At 37.6% G+C, this 24,594-nt stretch overlaps 2 protein-coding genes across 2 annotated transcripts; both read right to left on the bottom strand.

The window, feature by feature from the left end:
• Nucleotides 1-308: 308 nt before the first annotated feature.
• LOC136264927 (bone morphogenetic protein 10-like) lies at nt 309-1,133 on the bottom strand. The gene has a single exon (XM_066059693.1). The coding sequence runs from the start codon at nt 1,131-1,133 to the stop codon at nt 309-311; it is 825 nt and encodes a 274-aa protein (XP_065915765.1).
• On the bottom strand, nt 1,024-13,328 carry LOC136265102 (RNA-binding protein 8A-like). The gene is given in 6 exon segments (XM_066059889.1): nt 1,024-1,162; nt 5,921-6,057; nt 12,128-12,157; nt 12,159-12,268; nt 12,732-12,821; nt 13,224-13,328. Coding segments are annotated over 5 exon segments (363 nt in total). The 5' UTR covers nt 12,814-12,821; nt 13,224-13,328; the 3' UTR covers nt 1,024-1,158.
• Between the last annotated feature and the right edge of the window lie 11,266 nt (nt 13,329-24,594).

The raw sequence follows: 24,594 nt of genomic DNA on the forward strand, positions 1-24,594 counted from the left end.
TACATGTGTATAAACATGACTTCATGTATGACAAGTTTAGTGCATGTAACATGCTGCTCATTGTCATTGGTGGGTGTGTGTGTGATGAAAGTTAACATTATGTGTGGTGTGCGATATAGTTTAATCAATTTAATATAGCAGAGTCTAGTAATATAGTATAAAATAAATGAATCATGAATGTATAAATAACCAGTGCAAAATTCTATTTGTAACTTCACTGATGATATATAAATAATTCATGACAATTAAAATGTTTTTTAGCATATAAAATGTTTTTTATCAGTTCAAATAAATCATTTGTTCAAATATTACATACAGCCACATGTAGCAGCTTTAATCGGGACATCTTTCTTAACAATGTACTCATGAAGCTCATCATTGTAGAACACCATACTGATCATCTCATAACTGTCAGGCACACAGCATCTCTTGGGTGATCCATCCAGACCCTTAGTCCTGTAGTTGTGTAGAGAAACAATTATTGCATGGTCAGTAACTGATTTTACTGGGAGTCTTATACAGTGTCCTGCACACGTTCCAGCGTTGAATGATTCTGGGAGCACGAGGTGCATACTACCAATGCTTACCATAGTGTGGTTGACTTCTAGATCTTGAAGATGACATGATACATGTGTTGTCTTTATAGCATTTTCCGTTGAGTTAGTTTCAGTTTTATTTGCTTCCTCAGTGGGTTCTTCACGTTTTGCTTCATGGTTCTCTCTGTGGCTAGTTGGGATTTCTTCATCCAAATTCAATAATCCTAAGAATTTGGAGCTGTATTCATATGCAAATACAACAAGCAGTGGTTGGGTGTTTGGTATATCGTCTTGTTCCCCTTGAGAAAAAGTCCCTGTGCAAGATAGTTGCTGTCCTCCACTAGACAAGACAACTAGCAGCTCATGGTTTACCCATCCCTGCTTCCAGTTTTCAACTAATGAAGTGAGGTCAAAGCTTTTCCATCCTGGATTGGACTTGATTTGTTTGAAGCTAAGCTTGAAAGATGGTTCAAACTCTTCATCACTCAACAAATAATAAATATCAACATCATACTGATCAACTGCCATTGGGCTCTTCTGCAGTAGACGAAGTTCAGCATGAATCACATTCTCTTCATCCACCTTGTCTTTGTCCATATCAAACTTGTAATAACCACAGCCATCATCTGTAAGGAATAGGTAGTTCATCATTTGAATGCAAAATGTGTACACTCAACAATAACATGTCTCCCTTATACACAATTGCAATTATTTTTTTGGGTACTGGTATAGATGTGCACATGTACATATACAGTGGTGCATTTGCTTTTGGATTGGCTGACTTACCCTCTGCTCTGTTCTCATAGGATCGCATTGTGTTGGCTTCAGTCATCTGGTAATAAAATGGTAATGGAGTTGGTCCATTTAGCTTCATGTAGATTTCATTCACGTAACCATGAATGGGACTGGTCCAAGTTCACAGAACCACTGTTAGCAGTTGGATCTTGATTGGCATCTCTGCGAAAATCCTTCACTATATGATTCTCTTTGTCCAAACCCGAAATGAGTAGTGAGTAAGCTTTTGGACAGCTAAAAGCAAGAAGCAGTTGCGGTACTACAACCAGATATACTGATAACTTCATGTTTCCCTGCTGGATCTCTTCTTTGTAGAACTCCTGAATATGTTGAAGTAGATATAGTTCACTTCTATCAAGCTGCTCTCTTTTATACTAATTTATTAATGTATCATATTTCTCTGATGTAATGAGGTATGTAATTACAATTGACTGATTGCTATAAGTTGCAAGCATTTAGCTATATTGTGCCTTCTCTGAATTTTACACCCAAAATTGCAAATGGTTAATTCTAATATAGAGATCTTTCCTAACAAAAACTCAGCCTTAAACACTTGAATTTAGATACTCTTAAAATTTACTTGCATTATTGTATAATTAATATATTTTTAGCTATAGCAAATTTTATTAGATGTGATGTACTCTTACTACATTGTCATGGCATAGTACGTAATAGCAATAGCCTTAACCATTAGTAATAACTGCACAAATTTGTTGAGAAGCAATAGTAGTGGTAGGATGACTGCATGACTTATTACTTGGTGCTATACTTAAGTGCTAATGGTGGAAGAACCCAGATGGTGCATACCATATTTTGCAATAGTTCCAGTACTTCATTACAGGATGGGGTCCTAAGGATGACACTAGCAGCATGCACACATTTAGGAGAAATAAAATCGGAAGGTACCTACATACATTGTAAGTGCATTTTTGTAACGTAGCAACTTACGTAAAATACTAGGTATAGTAATGAATTACTGAATGGTGTCATTGATAGCAATTTAACACTTCAGTTAATGCATGTCTTGTAGAAAGGTTCAAATGGATTGGATTACTGCTTTTTTAACTCCTATCAAGAGTAGTGATTACATACCTATACACTCTGGCTACACATACATCAAGGCTGGACTGCCACAATGAGCCAATAATAAAAGGGAGTGCTACCACCTACACTGTATAGTGCCATGTGTGAGCCGGTGTAAGCACTACAGCCACTGCCGTAGCAGATTTTCACAGCCCAAGCCAGTCATGTGAGCGCATGCCTAGCTAAGCTAATATAACTACACACTAATAAGGTAGCTCCGTATAGTAGTTACGTCGTCATGACATACACTAATTTATATGTTTCTAGACAGACACCAACCATTCTAACCTTTAATGCAGTAAAAGGATGTGCAACCGACTTCACGTTACCACTTGCTTATCCTCTATTATATTCGTGCGTCTAATGATCGAAGCACGTGATGACCAGTGCGGTGGACGTTCTTCCAGCTCTACTGAAAGGTAGGTTATTATTATTATTGGGGTACAGGTAAGAAGGCAAAGCCTGTAAAAACCTGATCAATTGTATAAACGAAATTAGACTTTACAACATATAGAAAGGTAGTGTGACAGCTAGGGAAGTTACACAAGTCAGTGTATGTATGAAGCAATATCTTAAAATCAACTCTTGCAAAGTGCTAAAATTGCTTCAGAATGTGGTATACAAACACTAAAAGTTCAAAATTTTCCTGGGGGGGGGCATGCTTCGCAGCACAGTCACTCATCGTGCTTTGCACACTCATCACAATCCCTGAATCAAAACCTGGCTTGTTGCCTGACCAGCCACTAAAAGCTTCCGCCAGCCCTGCACATCCATGACAGTGGTGACTGTGACATTAGAAAATTTCATGACACACCACCACACTGTGATAGAACGGACACACTTATCAAACTATTTTAAATGAACAGCCACTTCATTTCATCAAATATAAAATAGTGTCATTTAAATGCCACGGCATTAGTTCTAAAAATCAATGTGGCGACTATTTTGACCATCACTCGATGCTCATAAACAATGTTGAAGCCCTTATTTTCAAAATCAATTGTTGCATCACTCAAGTGCAGCTACTACTGAAGATGTGGCATCAAAGGAGGGTGGAAACATTTTAGGCATTACTTGAAAACATTACATTAATTGCATAGTTTGCTTGGAATATCACATGAACACCAATACATAACCAGCAAATGGTGGGGATCACTGGGGATCATTAGCTCTTTTGATTACGTTTCATGTAAGGATTCAGATGATGTGCTTTGCTTTACAAAAACACTTAGTTTTCTACGTAAAAACTGACGAAACACCTTCACGCATATGGTAGCAATTCTAACACTAGACAAGTATGTATATTCAAAAAAGATGCCAAACCTTGCTACATAATCCACACATTTTAGTTCATCCCAAACCAATGGTTTTGTATAATTCATTTTATTGGCACTTAACCACTTCCACCCTCTCCTGGTGCGGCATTTAACCAAAGCACTCCAGTATTTTCATGCATGCATGAATGCAAACCCTACATACACATGGATGCGCCTTTCCACACAAATTACGCATGTACGCACGCTCTCGCTCCCTCCCCACACAAACGTACACACAACCACACACATGTGCAGAGAACCAGTTATGTATCCAAACAGATGGTCATCTGTAGGCATACAGTTGACCTCTTTAAACCGACACCTGCATAATCCAGAATCCTCTCTAATCTGACCAAAATGTCATTTACCAACACTTTCGTATAGAAAACAACCTCTGTAATCTGATACCTCTGTACTCTGCAATCCAACACAAATTTGATTCCCTAGACTTGGAAACACATTGTTTTCAACCTTTGTAATCTGAGAGAGAATAGCAGCAGCATTAAAAACAAATAGTTTTAAAGCAACCAAAGCATTTAATTGGTTCACAATAATAGGGAAAAAAGTTGCAATACTTGCAAACTCGAAAATTTACAAGTATAAGGAAAAATTAGGGATTCTAAGTTCAATTACGGATCATAGAAAAAAAAGCAGAGAAACAAGGGAGGTCTCCTACACCTGCAGATATACTAGTGAACACTTAATCCCTAATTCAGTCTATACCCATGACTATATTGTGGCTTATGGACTCTACTACACACAGTGACCATACAGTGTATGCCTCAAGTGCACATCACAAATGTTGTGGTCAGATCTCACTACAGACCATGAATTAAATGTTCACTAGTATATCTTCAGGTGTAGGCGACCTCCCTTGTTTCCCAACTTTTTTCTATGATCCCTAATCCAACTTAAAATTCCTAAGTTTTTCTTCATACTTGTTTGTTAACTTCTTTTGTAACATTATTATGACCATGCATACTGCATCTGGTGCCTAAGCTACAATTTTCACCTGAATGTGCGCCTTGGTTATTAATTACTGACTTGAAAGTGGAATGTCCATTATGCTTCGCTTTCAGCTATTTTCGGCCCATTATACAGCGCTACAAATGAAGAATAGTAGGAGCTGCAATCGATCCAGTCACCATGAATAATATGGATGATTCGCGCACCCCAACTATCAATTACTGACTCGCAAGTAGAGTGGTTAATACACTTCACTTTCACCTATTTTCAGCCCGTTACACATTATGAATGAAGAAAAGTATTAGAAGTGCCTCTACAATCAATCCAGTTACCACGGAAAATACGGACGATTCCCATTTACAAACGTAGGGAAACCATGCATTGTGCAACCGCGAATCGACACCTTGGATTGTCAGCAAAAAGAAATGGGACACGAAGGAGGACAAAGGTAAGTCTATGATGTGTGCATTGTACGTACTGTGGTATGCCAAGAGGCACATCTCCAGACAAAGTGATGTCAAATAGTGAGAAAATCCCTTGCTGTTACTAAGTTATACTTGCCTGAAGGCATCAGACAGGCAGTTAGTCATTAGAAAATTTCATTAAATAAAATTAAAAATTTCATAACAATGTTATGGAGGCATTTAGGATCGCACTAAAGGCACTTTTGGGCTTGGTTATACCTAAGCAATACTTCCAAGGCACCAGAATGGTATTCTGAAGCTGCCTTTTCTAACCCTTTGGCCAGAAAACCCCAAATCTCCATGATCCCTAATATACAGTACTACCTTACTGTATAGTGTTGCACCAATATGAGATTTTGTTGAAATTCCGATAACCAATATTAGATAATATTTTCAAGCTGATAAACGTAGCTGATCCGATGTAGCACAGCATGTCTATTTTGTAGCAATTTTTACTAGAAATTTGATTGTGAAGGACCATTATAGCAGCAGTATTGCTACAATAACAGCTGACAGTACACCAAAGCAGTAGTAACACCATTGTAGTGCAGGAAAATGTGACTCAATGCATTTGTAAACATAATTATAGATATTGTACAATGTCAGATTACAAGAGATGACTTGATAATCCAATAACCTCCTTAAAGTTATGGCTCCCATTGAGTGTTGGATTAGGGAGGTTTGACTGTACGGCTGATTTAAACAGCAGTACTTGACTATATTACACATCACATTATACAATGTAGGGTATTTAACTAACCTTCTTCTATCTTGTGCTGGTGGTTTGACAAAGGCCCAGTCTACTGCAATGATTTGGCCTAACAAGTCGGAGTTATTAAGATTATCAATAGCAGCTTGTGCCTCCTTGTATGTCTCATATTCTATCAGAGCATATTCCTACAAGGAAGGATGGTACATTATGGACATGATAACGCAGCGAATATTGTTGTACTGTTGGTGAACTATAAAACACAAAAATGGCCTCAACTGTACAATGGCCATTAGTATAGTGGCCATGTCAAGTAGGTCCCAAACATACCTTTTCATTGTAAGGTTATATGGACATTTTTTACACAACTATATACAGTGCTCCCTTGGTTTTGCAATAGAATTCGTCGCGTTTGCATTACAATTCGGCATAAACAAAACGGCTCCAAGAAACCAACCGTTCATTAAGAGATGAATTATTTATGCCATGGAGAGTTACACTTGAGACACTAGAAGGTAGTTGGAGCTGGTAGTACGTGAAGTTGATAGCTGTCTGACAAGTTAATTAGCTTGCTCGAGAGTGAACACACCCATCACGAATGTTGTAGTAGAGTTTGGAATGTTGCTGGATAGGCTGTAGAGGAAGAAGTACTACCTTATAAAGAGTTGTTTACTACTGTTGTACTTGAACAAGTTCTTGTAGCAGCTGCTACACCATGGTTTCGTGTTTTCTCCAGCTGTCATTCTTGTTACGGACAAATTTAACTGCAAAAGCGATGAATTCTATTGCAAAAGCGACGAATTCAATTGCTTTCAATTGCAAACGGGACAAATTCAATTGCAAAAGCGACAAATTCAATTACAAACGGGACAAATTCAGTTGCAAAACCGACAAATTCAATTGCAAACGGGACAAATTCAATTGCAAAAGCGACGAACTCAATTGCAAACGGGACAAATTCAATTGCAAAAACCTGTATTATAGCCTAAAACAATGCATTGTTCATAGTGTTGTTTTAGTCTATAACTAAAACTAAAGTATTTTTAGTAAGACAAATATGTATTAGTTAACTAAAACTATAACTAAAAACAAATCCATATTATAACTAAAACTAAATCTATAACTAAAAAAACAGCAGAATAATTTACTAAAACTTAATCTAAAACTAAAAAGAATAAAGAAAGATAACTAAAACCATAACTAAAACCAAATGGTTTTCATGTTTTTAACTAAAACTATGACTAAAACTAAAACAACAAAGACAATATAAATCTATAACTAAAATGAATTAAGAAGGATTACAAAAACTAAAACTAAAACTATTGAAGAAACTAGCTATGACTATAACTAAAACTAAAACTCTTTACTAAAACAACACCATGTTGCTCAGACCATTGCACATATAAGCTCACGTACCTTCTACAGGTGGAACGAAGCACAGAATGAAACTGTACTGCTATATGTAGCATAAACACATCAATATCTGCTACAGTTTGTGACTTGATGGTGGTTTAGTTAACTATCACTAAAACTAAAAGTACTTTTAGTAAGACAAATATGTATTGGTTAACTAAAACTATAACTAAAACTAAATCTGTAACCAAAATACAACAGAATGTTTTACCAAAACTAAATCTAAAACTAAAATACAACAGAATAATTAAATCTAAAACTAAAAAGAATCAGAAAAGATTACTAAACTATAACTAAAACTAAAACGTTTTTATGAATGTTAATAAAACTATAACTATTATTAATAACTAAAAGATTTTCACATTTTAAACTAAAACTAAAATAACACAGAGAATATAACCATAACTAAATCAATAACTAGAAGGAGTTAAGAAAAATTAAAACTAAAATTATTGACGAAACTGACTATGACTATAACTAAAACTAAGTCCTTACTAAAACAACACTAATTGTTCAAAGGTTTGTTTACTGGGCTACTTGGAGAAGGTTAAATGAATGCTATAACTACATCACCTTACTTGTTATGAAGCGATGAACAACAGCAAGTCTCGTCTTCGTGTTTCGACATTCTTGCGACGTTTTTCATTTTGATTGTGGGTTTACTCACATGATTCTTATATGACCTAATAAAAATTTTATGACAAAACAAATGGAACTTGTTGCAAGGTGATAGAACAACCACCATCGAGTTACAGATGATTTTATAAACATATGTAAAGGATTTGCATGTTTCCTTACCAAAAAGTTACTTACACGGCTAGTTTTGGATTTACCATTTAGTGTTAGAGCTGGGTGATATACCGGTACGTACCGTAGGAGAAGGTATTTTAATGATACCGTTACTGCACTGGATGAATTTAGAAATACCGCTATACCGTGTAGAGTTAGATGGCAGCTGATTCATAGCATCATCCTATTATTTCCTGCTATTACCAATGTGAACATACTTTTCCATTGTAAAAGATAACCTTCTAATTGCACTAATGCCATTTTAGCATGTTTCACCAAACTTCTATCACCCTTTCCATAAGAAAGTTTCACTTAATATTACTTTATTTCAAAAATATAACCCATACCATGGTATGTATTTGTACCATGATATTTTCTATAATACCGTACCAGCTTTGACAAATCTCATACCGCCCAGCTCTATTTAGCATTAGGGTAAAATGCTAGGTATCATTTTAATCCTTGTTACATCACAAGTAGAATGATGTAAATTGCATAGCCATAGGATGGATGCTTCAAAAGTTACAGCACTTTGTGCAAGGCACGCGTATTTGGGCCAGTTTTCTGGCCTATGCGGGTTTAAGGGTTAAAGTAATTAAGCAAGGGTCTGTATGAGGTTTGGATTTTTCTGGCTAAAAATATCACCAAAGCCCAGTTTCACAATACCATCCTGGTGCCTTGGCAGTATTGGTTAGGCATATTCAAGCCCAAAAGTGCCTTCGCATGACCCTAATGCTTCCACTACAAAATTTTAATACTTTTTTATTCAATGGAATTATCTGACTGACTACCTACCTGCCTGATGCCTTCAGACAAGTGTAACTCGATAACGGCTACAGCTACAGGCTTGACTTTTCACTGTTCAACATCGCTTCAGCTTGACAGGTGACTTTTGGCATACTACAGTACATACAATGCACACATCATGGACTTATCTTTGTCCTCCTTTACGTCCCATTTCTTTTTGCTGACAGCCCAAGGTGACGATTCACAGTAGTATCATGGCTTCCCTACATTTGTAAACAGGAAATGTCCATGTTTCCATGGTGACTGGATTGAATGCAGAGGCACTTATCCTACTATTCTTCATTTGTAATGCTGTGAAACAGGCTGAACATAGCTGAAAAGTAAAGTATAATGGCGACTTCACTTTTAAATCAGTAATTGATAGTTGGGGCCCGCGTTCAGTCAAAAATATTACCTCTGGTGCCATTCCTCTTTTTGATGTGATATGCACGGGTTCACCAGTTGTAATATAATGTTACAAAAAAAGTATACAAACAAGTATAAGGAAAAATTAAGATTTTTTAAGATTGAATAGGGATTATAGAAAAAAAGCAGAGAAACAAGGGAGGTTACCAACACCTGCAGATATACTAGTGGACATTTAATCCCTAAATACCCCTAGGGATTAAATGTCCACTAGTACATCTGCAGGTGTAGGCAACCTCCCTTGTTTTCCTATTTTTATCTATGACCCCCTAATCAAACTTAAAATTCTAATTTTCCCTTATACTTTATAAATGAATGGGCTTCGATTATCCAAACTTTTTGACTACCTGAACAGGGATTTGACTTGAAAATCAAATTATTTACCCATATGGGCATGACTAGTGATCAAATTCCCGTGTAGCATGGCTTTAGGAAACAGGACATTATTATTATCCAAAAATGTGCAGCCTCAGCTTGAGGATTAATGTACATGTATAACATACATACAATATAATTTACAATACGATTGATTATGGAGATACTGATTGGACTCTCCTTACTTTGGGCCATATTCGTAGTCAAAAAACTGAAAGGAAAAGGAAAATCAAATATACGAAGCTTGTCTTGGGTTGGGTAATCGAGGAAGCACTGTGCTAGCCAAACATAACGAAACATTAACTTATTGTGGTTTACTGCCATTAATGCTGTTGCTGTTGGCTTTCAACTAGGACACATGAAGCATCAAAGAACATGGTTTACTGTTGCTACAAGTCATGTGTTGCAGAAGATAGAGATACTCTAGTGATATGGTGTTGTGTGCTAGTTGTGCTGCTAGGCTAGACATATATATGGTATTTGATATTTAATTAAGTTGTGTATCAATGGTTTAGTGGTGGACACAAGCCAAGCCAAAAGTAAACTGTGAGATTTTAAGGTTTCTGAGTAGTGTCAGGCTCAGCCAAGGGGTAGTTGGTGGACACATACACGGACGCAGACATTTTCAAAAAGCATTTTTACATTTATATAACAGTTAGTTTTCATACCTAACGCTGTTTTTACAGCAGCATCCGCTTCCAGACCCAGGAGTCAATCTTGTCATAGCGCTTATCCATATATAAGCGCATGTGCGAAGGATACACTAGCACATTAAAGACCATATAGTGTTGTATATGCGCTCTAGAAATCTAATTCAGAGCCACAGAGATTAATCTAGCATGTCCCAACCTAATCTCGTAGGCCAGGTCCTTGAAACCCTCCAAACTTGGTATAAGCGCCTGTGCCTTATGCTAAAAGGGGTAAGATTGTGGATTTGGCCTGCTAAGCTAAGTTGCATGGGGCATACAAGCTAATCTCTACAACTATATAACCCTGTATTAGACTTCAGAGCATGTGTACAGCACTATGTGGTCTTTGGCATGCTGTGGAGTGCTGGTCTAGTCCTTCACACGTGCGCTTATAAATGGATAAGTGCTATGACAAGATCGACTCCTGGGTCTGGAAGTGAATGCTGCTGTAAAAAAAGCATTAGGTATGAAAAATAACTGTTATATAAATGTGAAAATGCTTTTTGAAAATGTCCGTGTCCGACCGTATCCACCTTTTCCAACTACTCTCAGCCAAGGGTAGGTATAAACAGTGAACATAGGATCCAAGGACCCGGGGAGATTCAACTTTTCATGGAATTTTACATACTTCACAATGTTAATATACATTTTGTGCTTTTACTACTACACACCTGCTAGTAGTCTCAGTGGCCAATCTCACATGGTCAATCCACTTTCTGTCCATTGCAATTGCATACACTGTGTTAGAAATAACAAGCGCCTCTGAAATTTGACTGCAGTAAGCTACTCGTGCTGCACAAAGAGTGCACTAGCCACCAGTTAATATAAAGTTCAGTGCACATGAAAATGGCTTCAGTGAAGCAATTACTACAAGGTACACCAGCAGCTCGATAAACCACGTAGCACACGAAAGTAACAACCTGTTAGAAACTAGCCCTTGATTAGTACTACAGTTACTGAAGGTGTGAAGAATGAGTGGCCTACGAGGCACTAATAATTTCTGAGTGCAAAGAACTGACGTGTGGGTTGACTGTGCACACAACTGTTTGGTCCTTAAAGGGTTTAGAGCGGTGACAACTAATTTAAGTGTTTGCTGTAGGGAAATACTGCCAAAATGGGAGACTCAGCCAGATCCTTTAATACAACAATCATTTATTGAGAACGTAATTCAGAGTTATAATGATAGTTGTTTTCCAGGAATAGAACCCAAAATACAATGGAAACAGAATATATGTTTCAATCAGCTTTTACACCATTCAAAACCATGAAACATTTGCACTAGACTTGTACTATAGACATGTTAGAAACCATTTTTATAACACCTAGCAGAAAGTTTTATTTAATACTCATCGAGCAGCATGCATACTTTGTTGAATCCATCTACTGTAGCCAAATCACATCTTAGAATTGCTTCTAGTTATTGTGTTTGGAATGACTTATTGTACTCATCAGTTGTAAGCGGACCGACGTGTTAATACATGTAGTAACCATTTTTCACAACAAAGAGTAGTGTAGACGCACAATGAAAACGTATGCTGTGGCGATTAAATAAAATGTTGGCATGAATAATTTCTAAAATGTTTATAGGTATATAGAAAGGTCTACTATAGATTTGTAATGGCCGTGAATAGTGTATTAAAACAATTTTAAAGTAGGTGTGCATGCTATGTAATTGGTTCTGTTATAGTATACGAGTTTTCCAGACTGTTTTACAGAAGCAATAAAGACTCCAGGCTTGGGATGGTCATTATTATGTAATGTTACAATAATATTGACTTACTTTAAGGTAGCTGGTCCTGAGGTCCAGGTTACAATACATGTATATTCTTAATCATTCCATACTCTGAGAACTTGTCGTACACATCATCTTCCTGAGCTTCCTCATGTACTCCAGTGACAAACAAGATCCAACCCTCTATTGCTACGATGAGAAAAAGTGTTAATAGTGGCCACATCTTGTTAACCCTATATTGTTTATTTGTGAATTTACCTTAATGGTTTCCTTTATACTATTGAACTTGATGACTTATAAAATACAATGGTACATAGCGGTTTGTCTCTTAAGTCATTGCTATGATTACAAATTACCTGCATGGGCAGAGCACCAATATTTGTGGAGCTACAGCATATCATTAAGGAATATTTCAAGGCATATTTTGGCATTGACTATGATTAAATGTCTGCATGAAGATTGTTTTGTGCCTGCAACTGAGACAAGTCCCAGCTGTAACAAGCATTGTCAGTATTGACGTCAGTATTGACATACATGTTGCAAATATTTGTTTAGAAACAGTATACCATCAAGGATGCTACAGGTATACTACTGCAATAAACCATTTACTGCTACTTAACAGACAAGCACAACAATTATAAGATCAACTAACATCTCAAGACTCCACCAGTAGGTCCTTCATCAACTACATCTGATACACCTCGACCCTTCTTCCTAGTAGCCTTAGCCTTCATGGCTGATACTACATAAAAATACAGCCAACCATATGTAAAGTACACATAACACAATCAATGACTCATTTCTGAGCAGTTTGTCAATATCTAGTTATGCAGTGATGTATGATAACCACATCCCATTCTCTCCCAATACATTGAATGGCAGTGTTATGAAATGGTGTGCAAGTATTATAATGTGTTGTCAAATAATAAACTTTCTTCACCTTCCAAGTTCTTAAGAGTTCATAAAAAAATTAAATTTTTAACGCTAGCATATAAAACACTTAGCTATGCACGATCATTCTGCATAGACTGATTACAATCTATGCATTTTGCAATACACGTGCGCTTTGATAATTCCTACAGTATAATCTCTCTACCAGAGTTTATTTTGCTACTCAAAAAGTTTTTAGTTTATAACGACTAACCGTCATCGTAATCGCCTTGCTTGAATTCATCGTAGTTGGCTTCTAGTCTCGCGTGGCCAGACCCTTTCCGCGCAGCCGCTCATCGATAGGAAATTATAAGCGCCGCTCTACTTGTAGCGCGGCGCTTATAATTTCCAATCGATAAGCGGCTGCGCGGAAAAGGTCTGGCCACGCGAGACTAGTTGGCTTCTACTTCTAACTCGCCCGCCATTTTTGACTACACCACTACTCTTTCTAAATAACGCATGTCGATGAATAAATTTTGATATCACGTGGATAATCACGAGACTGTCACATCAGAATCATTGGGAGAGTGGCGATGTCTGATAACAAGGGATATTCGGTGCTGCCTTATACGAATACATTTCTGTCGCTGCTTGGTATTGCTTTATTCGTGGTATCCAGTTGGCATTTCCAGTCCTCGATAAACGCACAGAAGAAACAGCTGTTGCAGCTGACTAGCCGGCAATATGTAATGGATAATCGGGTCACTATGTTGTCAAACATCCTCGTGAAGAACGGACTAGCGACACTGAATCGAAGGGTAGTAAAGAAGGAAGTAGAGTTACCATACGCTGAAGTAAGTAACCGCTTTTGATTAGTCTGCTTCATACAACTCAGTGAATAGCTAGTCATTAGCTAGCAATTGCGGTAGAGTATCATCATTGTGTGCAAAATTACTGACTGATTCCTTCAGCCAAGCAAAGCTGTAGTAGGGTAAATACTACAGGCTTGCTTGGTTTCAGAATCTCTGCACGCTTGTTGCTTTTACAATTGCAGCAGCTATAATGCATGCATCATGGACTTACCTTTGTGTCCCATTTCTTTCACTTGTATGGTGCATGGGCAGATCAAAGGCTGCTGCCAGTGTTACAAATCAGTTGTATTGCAGTTTACAAATGGTTGTATGTAAATGCAGCTTAGTACCTCCTTTTAGCCACAGAGTCTGGCCACTAATTAGTTCAAAGATATTATCAAAGGAAACCATACCACCATAGGAAGTCACAACCAAGGCAATGAATTTGCTGATGCATTAAACTGACAGATCTCTGTATTACTGCTTTGCTTCTGAATGAACGCTGGGAAGATTTTTGCTTAGGTTCCTTCGCTTGTGGCAATCACTTCGTACAGGCTTTGTGTTCAGCCTCCAGTGGCTAATTATAACTGATAAAGCAGATGAAAACAACAGCAACAAGCAGTACAATGGCTGGGCTGAATCAGCATCAGCTAGCTAAGTCTAGCTTGCAAAGTCTGGAATTAGCTAACTATCAAGACAGTAAAATTGTTCCTTGGACAGTATCATACAGTACGGTAGTACTGTATATTAGGGATCATGGGTTTTCCTAGCCAGAAAATTTATCCCAAAACCAGCTTCACAACTCCATCCTGGCACCTTGGCAGTATTGGTTAGCTATAACTAAGCCCAAATGTGCCTTCAGTACGATCCTAAAGAAATTGTTATGAAATTTAAAAAAAAAATTATTTTGTGGAATTTTCTACTGACTGCCTGTCTGCCTGCCTGCCTGCCTGCCTGCCTGCCTGCCTGTCTGCCTGCCTGCCTGCCTGCCTGCCTGCCTGCCTGCCTGCCTGCCTGCCTGCCTGCCTGCCTGCCTGCCTGCCTGCCTGCCTGCCTGCCTGCCTGCCTGCCTGCCTGCCTGCCTGCCTGCCTGCCTGCCTGCCTGCCTGCCTGCCTGCCTGCCTGACACCTTCAGTCAAGCATAGTGGAAAAGTGGCTATAGCTACAGCCCTAATTCTTTTGCAGAAATGTTTCTAGTTTGCTTAAGAAAAAACCTATGGTATATTGATAAGCAGTGTTGGGCCAGTTACTTTTTACAAGTAACTAGTTACATATTACATATTACTTGCACCTGAACTATTTAGTTACAGTTACATATTACCTATAAAATAAAGTAACTGTAATATAATATTACATATTATATTACTTTGTGTCCACAGCCTTAAGCTGTCATGTGTGAAACTACCACCTTATCACGTGACACGATTGCGTTGTTGGACAATGTGCAAATCTTGATTATAAGTAAGAAGCTGGTGAATAAGCCTCATTCAGTAGGCTTCATCACTTCGTTGTGGCTAGGTGTTACTCAGTGAATTACTAACGAGATTAGTAACTTCGTTACTTGTAGTAATAATATTACATAATATTAGATTCGTTACAGTAACTATATTACTTAGGTAACGTGTTACATTTGTAAGTAAAGTAACTTGAGTTATATTATCTGTTTTTATAGCGTATTTCGTTATATTACTTAGTTACCACAAAAGTAATAATATTACATAATGCCTTACACAAGTAGCGTTATTCCCAACACTGTTGATAAGCATACAATGCTTGCGCTATTGTCTTACCTTTTATCCTTCTTTACCATGGCCATCAGTCAAGGTTCTACCGCTGAGTGTTAATAGACTACACTACAGCTTCCATACCAGTGTATATTGCATCAAACTATTCGAATACACGTGGTCACCGGTTGTACCAAAAACACACGCGTACGTGACTCACTGTTGATATCGATCAGAGAGAGCAACTCGAGGCTCACGGCGAACTATATAGCAATGTGTAAGTCAACAAATATAGTTTATTTAGTAACAATGTTAAACCGAGTTGGGTCATCCAGGTCCTGCTTTACAGATTATTCAGGTCTGATCCCACGTGCTAAATTAAATGTGGACATGTTACTACACGTCATGGCATAGCTCTGCTTCTTTTGTGAGCCACGCCCACTTACGTAAATTATTTTCTAGATATATGCATAGATTATCTATGATATGGTAGCCACGTCCATTCATCAGTGTGTAGGTATGCACGAATCCACATTGTTTGCAGGCTTATGTAGAGCCACGCCAACTGATCAGTTGTTATTGTATGAGTCATAATCTCATATAATAGTGCTGTGAGTAACTCAGCAGATATTTAGGGATCATGAACTTGCAAACAAACTTCACAAACAAGTATAAGAAAAAATTTGGAATTTTAAATTAGATTAGGGACAGTGTATAATGCTGCAATAAAAAGTACTGGATTGGAGTAGTACGTAATGTCCAATAAGAAGCGAATATCTCTACTGTACACAGTAGAGATATTTGCTTCGTATTGTTTTACAGTATTTGGACATTATGTACTACGTACTCCGATCCAGCTTGTTTCAGTACTTTTTATTGCAGCATTATACACTGTCCCTAATCTAATTTAAAATTCCAAATTTTTTCTTATACTTTTTCTTATAATTGCTTTTCTTGTTCAATAATTCCTGTAAAAATTCTTATAATTGCTTTTCTTGTTTAATAATTCCTGTAAAAACTCTTATAATTGCTTTTCTTGTTCAATAATTTCTGTAAAAAAGTTATAATTGCTTTTCTTGTTCAATAATTCCTGTAAAAAAGTTAACCCAGCTTATGGCTGGCTTTGTGACTTGCAATACAAAAGGAAGTGATATCTAAACCAAAATGGTCAAGCTGTAAAAAAAGTGTGGCCCCCAAAAAGGCTAGGGCGACAAAAGTTGTGAAATGAAAAGTTGCAGCAAAGAAATGGCTGTGATGGTAGGTTAATAGCAAAAATTTTAGTGATGACAATTCAGATGATAGGTTGATGGAAAATTTTTAATAACAACAATTCAGGTGAATTTGTGTTGCCTCCTCTAAGTTTCACTAGAATTCAGCTCAAAATTCACCATCACAGCCATATCTTGGCCGCCACTTTTGATTTCACAACTTTTTTCATCCTGGCCTTTTTGGGGGCCGCACTACTTTTACAGCTTGGTTGTTTTGGTTTAGGTATTCTTAGCAGTTTACTAAATGAAGAATACATTGTGGCTTTCAATTAATGCTAATTATAATTTCTGTGTACTACTTATAATTGACCGGGTGGAATGGCAAATTTAATGTACATGCAGAAAAATCATTATTCTACTACAATAAAGTACCATGCGCAAAAGCAGCCAAGCTGTGAAAACAGGGTATAGTCTTCAAAAACCCAGTGTTTAAGATAGGTGGAGGTCAGGAAATGGTTAAATGGCTGCAGTGATGAAATTCAAGACACACGGGTGACCAAGAAAGCTAGCGTGCCTGCAGGGTAAAGCAGTCACATGAATAACTTGAATTTGGTCTGTACATAGGTTAACCATCACAGTCAAACCTTTTATGACTTAAAACAAATTGCACTGACAGCTACAAAGATACAAGGAGAAACTAAAATCACGAGGTCCGAATACAATTATGGAGAATCAAACAAAGGCACAAAATAATTTGTTCAGGGTTCAAGCCAAAGACCCCCATATCCATTTCCCAAGCCCTGAACTGCTGCTGTCAGCTGATCGGCTCACTTAATCTTTGTAGCTATTTGTTGGCTGCCACCTCAAATTTTTTCACCCGGCCAGGCTTTTTAAGGCTGCACCTTTTTCACAGCTTGGCTGTTTTTGTGTGGATATCGCTTCTTTTTGTAATTGCAAGTTTCAAAGCCAGCCTATGGTTGGCCTTGATACTTCCTTTAACTTTTTTTCCCTTTAGTACAAGAATCGTCGAAGACTGTGGCTATATGTATTTACAAAGAACCGAAATAGACGAATTTTGAAGGTGCACATATCCCAACAGGAGCTCATCGAATCCTATGGACAAGGAAGCGTGTAACTCCGTACACTACCAATACTACAGGTGAAATTCAAACATGGCGTCCAGTGTTACTATGTACAGTATATAATTAGTTGCATCATTCTTACATGCAACAAGGATACACCGAATGGTCCGGGCTGCTGCTCCATCGTCTTATGTAAAGCTGCTTCGATAGGAAGATCATTGAATTGAAGGTAGAGCTTGGAATAGCCAAGTGGCATGTTTCATGTGATTAGTTACTGTAGAAAGACTATCCTGCTAAGCCTGTGCTACTATTCCTCCGCCATGCCATAGAACTTTGTTTCCATAGCTTCACTTTGTCACAGTGGAAACGTGACATACTCAAGTATCCGCCTCCACATAATATCCTAATAAGGAAATTTAAAAAAGTTACTTATTATGTAGTACACGGCAGCCATGTTTGAATCTCACTGTTTACAGAGTTACATGCTCCCTTGTCCATAGGATTCAATGTGCTCCTGCTCCCAATGATAGCTGGGCAGATTCAACTCCAACTAGGAATGGGAGATGCCCTACCCTGAGGAAGCGTCCACAGCAGAAATGGTTAATTATACTGTTTGAAACTGCTGTGGAGCGTGAGAGGTGAAGTCAAATTTGGATGATTTAGCTGCCTCTCTTAGTGCAGAGCTTATAAAGATGTGTAGAAGCTGTGGATGAAATAATGACAACCGCCAGTATCAAATGTCTAGGGACATCTTTTACTATGGTTCTAGTCAATAATTGACCACTGTTGTGGCTGCTATGCCATATCATTGGCTACTATTACCAAATGGCTACTATTAGAGTATCTTGATCTCACTTATGCTACACATACTTCACTTTCGAATCATAACTCAGTGGTTTGTAATCCAATTCTTCTGTACTATTGTAAGGATTTTCTTTGATGATTATTTCAGCTATGTACTGATTTTCAGCTCATTGCTCTAAGCGGTTTGCCTGGTAGGTGTAAAAACTAATAGTTTTTTATTCACAAAATTCAATTGTATGATTGTGACACAGGTTAGGTTTTTTGTCATATCTCCATGATCTTTATCTCGATTCCTTTCAAACCACAAAGAGGCACTCCTATGATGGTTATTCCATTTACATAGCAATTTTCAACTCATTCCTCCAAGGGTTTTACCTTGTTTGAGTGACAGAATTTCGACCTTATTTTACACAAATAATCAGTCACAACTCCGTGAATATTCATCGGATTCCTACCAAACTTGATGCTGAAATCTGCTTTAATGAGCCCTTTAAGTGTGCCATATTTCAACTTGATTATAGCACACATTTGTTTTATGGCAGATTTTGTGAAGTGTGCGAAAAGAAGTAGTAGAAGAAGAAAACGAAGAAATTTTGGTGCTCATATCTCGGAAATAGCTGGAGAAATTTTCTTCTAATTTGGTATGTAGACTCCCCTAACTGGCCAGCACTTCAGTAGCAAATGTGATTCCAATCGGATAAGGGATCACAGAACTACATGTGTGTGAAAATCGTGTTTTCTTTCTTCCTGTCAATATATCACAGTGTGGCACGCCAGTTTCTTGGGCCGCACAACACACTACTGTGTGTCTTGATTCATATAGTTGTGTTCAGGGTGAAAAATCATACCTGCAGTCATGGGCGATAAGGTCAGTTTTCCCAAGGCTCCACATCAACATTTAAACTCATGTTCTACTGTTAGACCCACCAGTGTTGAATGAAGGGTGTTAGAACAGCATGTAAACAAAAAGTAGTTAAGGAATATATATAGAAATCAAATGAATATATGTTTTTGTGATTTGACTTTTTCCTTTTGGTAATTATAACAAAAATATACCGTATAGCTGGTAATTTTCGAAAGGTTTTATTTTCGGATATTTCGAAAAGGCCCTCCTCTTCGAAAATAAATTCCCACGTCTGGTTGTTTTTCGAAAATAAATTCCCACAAGTGAAAGCAACCGTCCAATTTTCGGCGATTTGTTTGTGTATTCCTTGAGTTTTAGCTCAGTATTGCTGATGATAATGGATTAATGGGTAAACTGTATCATCACTGTACCAATAACCAGAAAACAGGTGATACAGAATGGGAATTGATGTTGTCTGCTCTAGAATCTATGGTAGGATAGCCAGCTATGCCGGATCGAGCGGCGTGATCGTGTCAGTGAATTTACTCCACTCGAGTCTTCTCTCCAGTACACAGGAATGAGGATTATTCCATCAGTAAGTCAGTTTTCAGCAAACATTCACGCATCTTCATAAGTTGTGACACGAATTTCCGTTCATTTGAAATCCATCCGGACTTCGAAATATGCACTCTTCGAAATTAAAATCTTTCGAAATTCAGATTTTGCTTCTTGTGCGAAAATTTCTATTTCGAAAATAACCCGCTATACGGTATACCACTGAAAAAAAATCTAACGAGAGCTTCAAGAATTTAAACCAGAAGTTTTTTAAAACAGAAACTTAGTTGTCAAATGAACCAAATTTTGGTGTAAAAAATTTACTCGATATAGGGTCCATGTTTGTATCAAAATCAAAAGGTGCCCAATTTTTTGTTGATTTGGCATGGAACGACCCAATCCACACAAAAACAGCCAAGCTGTGAAAAAATGGTGCATCCTTGGTAAAAAATTTATGAAATCAAACAAGAAATGGCTGCAATGATGTTAATACTAATAAATTTTAACACAGCCATTATTAGCTTAACATTATTGCAGCCATTTCTTGGGCGCCACCTTTGATTTCACAACTTTTTTCACCAAGGGATTTTAAGGCCGCACCATTTTTTCACAGCTTGGCTGTTTTTGTGTGGATTTCACTTCTTTTTGTACTTGATAGGGCTCCAAAATCAGCCTATGGCTGACTTTAGGGTTTGTTTTTACTCACATTTCTTCTTATCTATACACACACGCAATGATGATTACTGAAGGCAGACTTATAAATGCATGCTTTAGTTCAATATTTGGCAATATTATTGTAATCCTCTAATAAAGTGCACATTTTTTGATGACTTCTAATAAAACATACATAGAATGTTCAACAATCTAGAACTTCCATTGGTAGATCTGTTGCATGCTTTACTTCAATAACAATCTATGTAGTACTTCTACTGGTAGATTATGAAAATTATAAATGTATACTATAAGCAGAATTTTCATTTATAAAGCAAAAATTAAGTGAGGTGGTCAGCCAAGATAGCAGTGGTTCAGTGGTTAAAGATGCAGGTGTTAGGTGTGGAGGTCCCTGGTTCAAACTCTGGTAAGTTTTTAAACCAGGCGCGCACCCACAGCCGGCCTTTGGTCGGCTGTGGGCGCGCGCCTGGTTTACTGAAATTGTTTTCGTAAAAGTGTGTGTACCTATCTACCTATGTTTGTCCGTACGCACCCACATGAGCAAAATGGTTAAATAATGGTAAAAGCAGCTTTTACGTAAGAAGTAATAGCGAAATGAAGTCTGCATTAAACTTCTGCACAGGTGAACTTTGCTCTGAGGTGGTTTCTTTTCGGCGGACTGAAATACGGGTGTGGCGACTTTCCTCAGACTACCTTCCCCTTGAGGTTTTCAGGCGTTTAGCAACTGAAAAACAATGGTGCAGGTCTCGTACACTACCAGGAATAGCCTATCGCTTCAAGCTGAAAGGGGGCATATCCCTTAGGTACGCGAACGAAAATGAAGAGCAGCTTCTAGGCTTTGTCGAGAGAATTTGTGGGAAAAACATGTTAGTCACAATATAAAACAGTTTAGAAGATACTTCTGTGCGTAATACGTTGGTAAAAGCGCTTTGTTTAACAAACGCTTCCTTAGCAGTGCATAGCAATGTAATTGAATGAATTACGAACATTTCGTGAATAACAAAATACGAGAGTTAGCTAATAGTATTATTGTACAACCCAAAACTACCTTATTGTAAAATGGTAATACATAGTTGGTTAATTCATAGTAGCATATACTGTCTATAGTTAATTCCAGATGAGTTAGCTAGCTAGCTAGCTGCATGGCGCCTGGTTTTTAGAAGTAGCACAACATCAACTTGTTTTCCGACATTTTTTGTGACTGCTCTATTAGAGTATCTAAATCCTGTGGTTTTACAATTGTTTAGTTTTTGCTTTATAACTTTGTAGCTATAATTCTATTGCTATTCAAACTATGAAAAGGCACTGCTACGATGACCAACCTATGTACACACCAATTTTCAAGTTATTCCCATACTCGGTTTACCCTGTAGCTGTGACAGAAGTTTGATCTTTTTTACATGAATAAATGCACACAATTCCTTGGATATTCATCAAATTCACAGCAAACTTGGTATGTAAATTCACCTTTATATGTTCTTCATTTGTGCCAAAGATCAAGGCAATCGAGTTACATGTTTGTGTTTTATAGCAAGTTTTGCAAAGTAAATCGAAGCCCCTGTAGCCCCCCTACAACTTAAAAGAAGAAAAAATGCAGAAATTAAAACAAAGCTTTGAACACCTATATCTTGCAAATGGCTGGTGCGAATTTAATCAAATTTGCTGGGTGGTCTACCCTACCTGGCGGACAGCTATAATACAAAATGGTGTACTTTGGAGAAGGGGGCTATGCTAGCGTGGAAATACTGTTTTATGCAAGCGTGAAAATACTGTTTTCTTTCTTCCTGTCAATATACTCACGGTGTGCCGCACTGGCTTTCTTCGCTGCACGACACACTACCATGTGTCTTGATATATAAGTTACAGGGTATGAATTAATATTGGTGAAACAGGTATTCCCTTATGTGACTATTATGGCTTGAGCCTATTATGCTTTTGAACAATGCTCCAATTTTTCCCTATTATGTTCCAGTTATGCCCTGTTATTCCCCAAATCATACAGTATGATAGTATCATACAGTACAATAGTACTGTATAGTAGGGACCACAAAAGGAGTAGGCGTGGCCCACAAAGTAACATCACCCAAAAACCAGCCTCAATTTTTCCTGACGATGATAAGGCAGTATTGGTTAGGCAAAACTAAGCCCAAACAAGCCTTCAGATTGACCCCAAAATGTTTTCAACAAGTTGCTATGGAATTTTAAAAATGTATATATTTAACAGAATTTTCTACTGACTGACTACCTGACTGACTGACTGATGCCTTCAGACAAGCGTATCTCAACAATGGCTACAGCAATTCAAAACCCTGTATCAGTCATTGTACTAACTGTACATGTGTAGGTAGATGTAGTCTATTTAATTACTGTATGTATGTATGTTGAGGGCACTGCCAAAAAGCAGTATTTTTATACTGAAGTGCCTGACCACATTCATAAGCCTAGAGGCCAAACAAAGCAGCGAATGGCCACCATTTTACGCCATAATAGCAAACTCACCAGTGGGATGTGCCTTTTGGGGTTCCAACGAGTGTAGGCCCTCTGTGCTTTGTCTTTTCTTTTGTCCTCAATCAGGCTATACTTGTCTTCTTCATCCAATGAAATCATATCGAGGCGTTAATTTTCCATATCAACACTTTCTTTCAGCAACATTTAGATGCCACAGAATTATTTCAGAGCTGTATTTCAGAAGTGCTTCAGTCCCCACAGCACTACTATAAGATATATGTAACTTGGTGATTGGGATCCCGTTCATGATAGGCTCACAGGCACACCCACCAATTAAAGATCTAGGTGGACTAATAGCGATAGAGTACGGAGGCCACACCTCTTAACAATCTGACTATTTACTTAGTAGTATAAGCAAGATGACCTCACCCCTCATTGGTCTAGCTATATAGCTAGCTGCACACCCCTTGGCTGACTCAAGATATACTAGCTAATATCCACAACTTCATGATTGGGATCTCATTTGTGGTAGGTTTGTGACCACACCCACTAATTAAAAATCTAGGTGGACTAATAGTAATAGAGTATGGAAACCACACCTCTTAACAATCTAGCTATTTACTTAATAGTAGCAAGATGACCTCACCCATCATTGGTCTAGCTACGTAGCTGCACACCTCTTCTATACTTTAATACAACAGTCATGTATAAACAGTCACAAGTTCATTGTAGCTAGCTGTGCTACAACAAAAAAACTAAACAAACTAGTATTTTTTTAAAAATTGTTAATTTAAAGATGAAGTAGGGATCCATGCAACAAAAGCAATGAAACAAGACATGATTGATGTTCAGCATAGCTCGGTGGGAAGTCCCTACTTTGGCATTGAACAAAGTAATTGTTATAGATAATGTGCCAAAGTAGGGACTTTCCCACCAAGATATGCTGTAATACCATCATTCATCTCTTGTTTCTCTGCTTTTTATTGCATGGATCCCTACTTTATCTTTAAATTAACTATTTAAAAAAATACTAGTAGTTATTAATTCCTGTACTTTCACCTCCCATATCATTAAAAATACTCCATCAGACCAGTGAAGTAACTACTCTAATAGAGTAATCAGAGATACAGTTTAGGACAGTTGAAAGCAGTGGGCTTGCTGTAAAAATTAAAGCAAAATGCAATGTTAGAGAACTGTCATTTTGGCTATATATTGTAGCTCGCACTAATTTTCAGAAACTCTTTATAAAATCTAGATCTACCAGTGAAGATGGTTACAAAAATTAACTAGCTGTTCTCTTGTTTTCATTACCTGTGTATAGATTGTAAATGAAATTTTATCAATTCCACCATGCTTTTGTCTTATAGGTTTATAAAAGCATGGGTAGATATGCATGCATGTAGTGGACCTAGGCCTACTCTAATTTTTACAGGATCAGGCTCACGGCATGAAGGGAG

This window comes from Dysidea avara, chromosome 8, assembly GCF_963678975.1.
Source record: "Dysidea avara chromosome 8, odDysAvar1.4, whole genome shotgun sequence".
Lineage (NCBI taxonomy): Eukaryota > Metazoa > Porifera > Demospongiae > Dictyoceratida > Dysideidae > Dysidea > Dysidea avara.